The 6374-nt window shown below is 60.5% G+C and overlaps 1 protein-coding gene across 1 annotated transcript; it reads right to left on the reverse strand.

Moving 5' to 3' along the window:
• Window positions 1-4632: 4632 nt before the first annotated feature.
• EIF4E1B (eukaryotic translation initiation factor 4E family member 1B) lies at window positions 4633-6272 on the reverse strand. The gene is made up of 7 exons (XM_072348314.1): window positions 5994-6272; window positions 5790-5878; window positions 5603-5698; window positions 5443-5506; window positions 5220-5333; window positions 5003-5142; window positions 4633-4837 (listed from the first exon to the last, which is right to left on the reverse strand). Exons 1-7 carry the CDS (start codon window positions 6009-6011, stop codon window positions 4723-4725), a joined length of 636 nt encoding a protein of 211 aa, XP_072204415.1. The 5' UTR covers window positions 6012-6272; the 3' UTR covers window positions 4633-4722.
• Window positions 6273-6374: the final 102 nt, after the last annotated feature.

A 6374-nucleotide genomic window follows, 5' to 3' on the forward strand; every position in this document is an offset into this window, starting at 1 on the left:
TGGGGCGGCACCCTGGGATGCTCCCAGCCCTCCATCCTACACCTTGGACTCCAGCACATCCCACACATGGATGGGTTTGGTGGAGAGGACGTTCAGCCCCATATCCGTGCCTGGGCAGGAGCCTGGCACAGCAATAAGCCCACTTCTTCAGGCTGGCTCATTATTACTAATGGCATTCGCATGGAAACAGGATGTTTTCACTCCTTGCGGCTCCATCTGCTCCTGCTGCAGTCACCACACACACGTGAGCTCTGGGGGGCTGCCATGGGAACTGGGATCCCACCGCATCCCCAATGGGATGAAATCCCATTGCAGCGTGGGGACCCCGGCCCATATCCTGGACCCCTCGGTGTGGTGTGGGGCGGGGATACAGGGCTGGCTCTGCCCCATCGGCATGGTGACGGTGCTGCGTGTGTGCCATGCTGGCACTGGGCTCTGCCACACGTGTCCCTTGTCACCCTCAATGTCCCTCCTGTGCCATAGCCCAATGTGGCAGAGCTGTCACTGGGGAAGTAGCTGGGCGCGCTGACGAGTTAATAGACACTAATTAATACAGATTGGGGAGATCACTTTCAATTCTGCTTGCTCTCCCTCTTGCTGTGGAGAAGCCAAGAAGGTGGACAGGCTGGATCCAGCCCCACTGCCCTGACACACCTCGAGGACAGCACCGTGTCCCCATGGCTGTCCCCACGGCACCCCATGCAGTGAGCTCAGTGCCTGGACAGCAGGATGGGGGTCTGTCCCACAGCCAATGCACCCTGGGGGAACGCCAGGAGCACCGGCCCCTCCGGGTTCTGTAACTGGATTATAACTCGGGGTAATTAAGATGGAATTAAAAATTAATTCTTTTCTCCAGCGTGCCGCGGTCATGGCTAAGCCGTGTGCTGCTGCTTCGTGCCAGGGCTGATGCCCAAGAGCTTCTGTGTTGGGGCAGAACGGCACCTGGGTGCTGGTGCTGAGTGTCCCCGAGGGACAAGGACGCATCGCTGGGGACGTCAGCAGCCTTCACCACATGGCTGAGGTGCAGCTGAGCGCAGCCCTACCCGTGACCTGGGCAAGGCCAGCACCGAGGATCCCCACGCTGCCTTGAAACGCTGAAATATATCTATGCCTGAGCTCATGTATAATGGATCGCCCTCGTGCTTCCTCCCCATCCATTCGTGGTATTTAAGGAAGTGGAATATTAAACACCATTGTATTAACAGAACTGCCGCCTGCCTCTAATTGAGTTACACAGGGAGAAGTGCTGACGAACAAACAGCGCACCACGCGTGGCTCTGGTGAGCAGGATGCAGCTGTGGTGCTGCGTGGCACAGCATGGGGCACGGCATGGCACGGCATGGCACAGTATGGCACAGCATGGCAGGGGAAGTCCCAGCTCTGTCCCGTGTGATGGGGATACTGGGATGCTGAGCCCGGTGTCTGAGCTCATCCCATCCACACGAGGAACAGGAAGATTATGAAAATGAAAAGTAAATAAATATGGATGTTGAGGACCTAATTCTGATAAGAGGATTTTCAAAATTAGCCATTTGCAGGAGCAGATTAACTGCGTCTGACGCTGGGTGCGGGAAGGGCCCTCTGAAGGCACAGCACACCCTCCCCACACAGCACACAGGAGATGGATTTGTTGTGCTGGAAGACAGCCGGGGGTGACATGAGCCCAGGTGTGGTACCGGTACCACCATCCCCAGCCACTCTGAGTCCTGGGGACACGGTGACACTGAGCCCGGTACCACCTGGGCTGGGATGGAGGAGATGGGGCAGCAGGCAGCAAAACCTCCAGGCTGTGCACCCTGCGGGCACTCAGCACAACCCCACATGGTTGTGCTCCACATGCAGAGGGTGCTGTGCGTGGGGCCACGTCCTTCCACAGCCAGTGGCACCAGGAGGCTGCCGGGGCTGGTGGAGGTTCTCCGCATCCTCTGTCTCAGATTTTCTATCCAGGCAGCCAAGCAGAAATCTCATTACAGCCCAGCACAAAGGCAGCATCCCTGAGCGTGGCTGGGAGCTGCAGGCACGGCCATGAGCGTGTCACAGAGAGCAGGATAGGGCCCTACCCTTCCTCCCTTCCACCCCGCGGTGCCCCCATAGCTCTGCAGGGCTCCGCACCCGACTGCCCCAGAACCCCAGAGCCCCTCGCCCTGACCCACCCACACTATGGGGCCGGCTGTGTCTCTGATGGGTGCTGATCCCAGGGCAGGGTGCAGCCACCCTTCTGCCCACAGCTCCTGCAGCAGCAACAAAGGCAATTAATTAGCGGGGCGGTCGGAGAGCTGCCGGCAGAGCACTCAGAGATCGATGGGTGCATTGACTGCTTGGGAAATCCCAGCCCCCCCCAGTCGGTGCAGAGCTGGGTTGGGGGGTGGGGGGGCACAGCCTGCAATGACAACAGCCCCATACTGAGGGACAGCAGGGGGCACACAAGGAAAGGACGAGCACACGTGGCACTGCAGCCCTGTTCCCTGTGCCATGCGGCGAGGACACGGCTGTGCTAATGGAGGCCCCCCCCTTCCCAAGCTGTTCAGTTGCATCTGTGTCACAGGGAGATGTGAGCTGCAACCTTCGAGGGGGTGGCACTGGTGGGGGGGGAGATGAGGCTGTGCCATGGGTAGTGTCCCACTGCGCCCCAAGGCATGGGCTGCACACATAGCATGCTGTAGGAACAGCACCTGGTGGGGATGAGGTACACCAAGGTTATCATGTGGGGACAGCAGAGCAAACCCCAAAGGCCCCGTGGCCATAAGGACGTGGGTCAGAGTGGAAGGACGCTGACTGCAGACCTATGGAGTGCAACACCGAAGCGATGCCTGCAGGCCCCATGGCCACATGGCTGCTGTTCCCTGTCCCCATACCACCCACCCCATCCCCCCACCCACCTCTGCCAAGTGGGGAAGTGCCAGCCTGTCCCTGTGGGGAAGGAGAGTGCTCAGCCGTGTTGCAGGAGCGAGGCTGCTGCCGTCATGCAGATGAGAAGTGACAGTGAGGGACCCTTCTCAGGTACAGGCTTCCTGCAGCACAGGGCATAAGATGCTGTCCCCCTCTGCCCCTCCTCTACCTCAGGCACTGGGGATAGTCCTGCAGGCACTTAACCCTTTCCCTACCACGCAGTCCCCTCTGTGCACATCCCTCCATGCAAACACCACGGGGTCATACCCTGATGTGCAAACCCTGCCTTGAAACCCTGGGATGGGGCATGAGGGTGCAGCCCATCCCTTCTGCTGTGTGGGAGCATTAGCACAGAGGGTCCATGGGCCCCTCTCTTCCTCCTCCTCCCACACTACCTTCCGTCTCTGGGGAGGTTGTCATGGGAACTGTGCATTGTTGGTACCCCTCACCATGGGTACCCCTCACCACGTGTCTTGCTGCTCAGCCTGCACCCACACCAGGATGGGGTGGGCAATAGGGGTGATGGCCCCCACAGGGACTCCAGAGGTACCGTGGTGCTGCTGGCCATGCCCAGAGAACCCCCTGTACATCCCACTTCCCCCATTCATTCACCCCTGCTCCCCAGGAGCACAGAGTGTCTCTTCAGTCCCTGGGGGAAGGAGATGGGTGTTGGCTGCACCCTGACCTCATCCCCAGCCCCACAGCTCCCCTTGTCCTCTCTGCACCTCCAGCTCTATTGTACCCTCCCCCCCCCCCCACAGCTCTGCTGCCATCTGCCTCTCCATTTTGATCAGTATTAATTTTTAATTATGATTATTGACAGGACAACCAGTGCAGCTGCCACATGGGACAGCTGCCTGGTGTGACATGGCCTGGAGGGGCAGCCTCAGCACTGCTGCTCTCTCCAGGTGGCCCTCGGCCTCCCCTGTATCCATGTTAGTTGCCCCAAAGTGCCTCCTCACCTCGCTGTGCCCCCTATCTCCCCCAGCTTCCCAACAGTGATTCAGGGTGCAGGAGCTAAGGATGAAGCTCATCACACCCCCAAAGGTTGGGCACATCAAGGGGTGGCAAGGATGGGGGGAGACCCTAAAGGACAGGGCTGGCAGCAGCCCATGAAGCCAGGGAGTGATGGCCTCTAATCACTTTCCCAGTCAAATGGTGTCCTGCTACAGCTGCAAGCAAATGGTAATGAACCACAGCAGCTCGCGGCCTACCGCCCAGCTGGGTACCCTCAGCCTCCCTCCTGCTGCTATGCAATGGGAGCATCTAAAGGGCCCAGCTCCCATGGTCCCCACGTGGACCGTCCCCTCACTGCCCCCATCACAGGGGTGAAGGAATGGCGACACGACCTGCAGAACAAGGGGGAGAGAGTCTGGCAGAATGGGCAGTGGGGCTCAGCCCTGTAGCAATGGGATTTGTAGGACGGCCGCGCTGCATAGAGGGGAGGCAGCCCACAACCCGCGCAGCTTCACGCTGCCCTTGCTGGGGCTACAAAGGGCCATTAACGCCGCGTGAGATGGAGCTCAGCACCCGCAGACCTCCCCCCCCCCCCACGCTCCATCCCCGCCGCCCCACAGCCAGCCACGGGCGGGCGGCACCACCGCGTGGTTCGGGGCCGGCACTGCAGCCCCGCAGCCCCTGAAACCGGTCCCAGCTTTGCTGTGAGCCCACGGCTGCCTCTCCCGTGCTGGGAAACAACCCGAGTGCGGGTGGTGACACGGGGACAACCGCCAGCAGCAGCCCGCCCCGTCCCCAACGCCAGCACACACGGAGCCCGCTAAGCTGCAGCCATTTATTGTGGGGTCGGGCAGCGGGATCCCATCCCCTCCATGCTCACACCACAAATTTGTTCTTAGTGAGGGATCCGCTCTTGGTGGCCGTGTCCGCGTGAGCCTGGTACCCGATGGCCACCTTCTGCGACAGCCCCAGGTGCTCCTTGTAGATACGCCTAAGGGAGAAGATGGGGCTGCAGGACGGGGAGCATCACCCACTCAGTCCCAACGCCCACCTCTCCACCCTGCTCCATAGAGGAGAACGAGCTCAGGGCAAAGCCTCGGGCACAGCCCTACCGCCGTGGGTCAACCCCACCAGGAGCCGCCCCGCCCCTCATTACCCGATGTGGGTGACCCCCTCCCGGTTCTCCGCCTCCCGGGTCCAGATGGCGATCTTGTCTCCCTTGGCACGGATGTTGATGACGGCCCCGCACACCTCATCGCTGTACTCATCGAACATCTCCCCGATGAGGCACAGGAGCTGCGGGGAGAAGAAGGACCCCAGGATGGGCTCAGGGCCGCAGCAGCGGGACGTCCCTGCCCCGACCCGGTACGCACCGTCTCCAGCCAGAAGCGATCCAACTCCGTGTGCCTCTGCTGCTTGGCGAGGGTGATGAGCCAGCGCCCACCACGCTTGTTCTGGCTATCCTCCCACATGGGCTCGATGCCATCCTGGGACAGAGAGGGAATGCTCACAACAGCCAGGGCCAGTTAGGGGCACAGGAATGGGGTCCAAGCAGCACCTTGTGCCTTATAGCACTGGGGTGCAGGGCTGTCACACCTTAAAGAGGGAATAGTCACAGCCCGACGTCAGCTTGCTGGCCAGCTGGATGTGAGTGTACAGCCTGCAGCAGAGACACAGGGAAAGCAGTGAGAGGAGGTGCCCCACAGACACCCAGATCTCCAGACCCCAAACCTCCCAGAGTGGGGACGGCACTCACGCCCAGAAATCCTCCACTGTGCTGAACTTGGTGACCAGGCGCAGGTTGGCCTGCCACATCTTGCTCTTGTCATTCTTGAAGAACCACAGGGCCCACCTGAAGGACAACAGGGCTGTCAGCCAGACTGGATCCCCCACCCAGACCCCTACCTGGTGCTGGGATGCCTCCCACAGCCAGGACCCAGTACCTGTTGTGCAGTGGGTGCTTGCCCAGGCTCTCTGCTACCTGCAGCTCCTGCTGCTGAGCCCTGCGCCTGCGCCGCTCCTCCTGTCTCCTCTGGGGGAAACAACACAGCCACCCCAATAGGGGGACAGCCCCACAAGTCAGAGTTGCCAAGTACCCACTACCCATCCCAGCCCCATAGAAACTGTGAGACCAAGAAAGCACTCACCTGCTCCCCTGAAGCCATCCCAACCAACACAGCCCTGTTCCCACCCCTTGCTTTTAAAGGGCTCAGCTGGGTGGGATGAGGCTCCTGCTGCAGCTGGGGAGAGGGTGTGGGGCCTGTAGGGAGGGGGCAGGGGCAGGAAGTGGAGATGTAGTGGGACAGGGAGGGACCAGAATGTATTGATGAGGTTGGGGAAGTGGGATGGCAGAGGGATAGGCTGGAATGTGGGACAGGAATGGCATGGGATGGGAACAGGGTGCAGTAGGGCAAGGAGTGGGATCAGGAGTAAGGAAGTGGTAGGGAGAGGCCAGGTCTGTGCTGAGTTGTGCCAAAAGGTGCTGTGTCAAACTGTGCCAAGCTGTACCATGCCAAGAAGAGGTGAGC

Source organism: Excalfactoria chinensis, chromosome 13 (assembly GCF_039878825.1).
Source record: "Excalfactoria chinensis isolate bCotChi1 chromosome 13, bCotChi1.hap2, whole genome shotgun sequence".
NCBI classification, from domain to species: domain Eukaryota; kingdom Metazoa; phylum Chordata; class Aves; order Galliformes; family Phasianidae; genus Excalfactoria; species Excalfactoria chinensis.

Excerpts from the sequence above, each read along its gene's own strand:
- EIF4E1B (XM_072348314.1), bottom strand. Across the intron at positions 5,699-5,789 it reads AAGCACCCACTGCACAACAG|GTGGGCCCTGTGGTTCTTCA; the intron begins GTACTGGGTCCT and ends GTTGTCCTTCAG. Across the intron at positions 4,838-5,002 it reads GAGGGGGTCACCCACATCGG|GCGTATCTACAAGGAGCACC; the intron begins GTAATGAGGGGC and ends CTTCTCCCTTAG.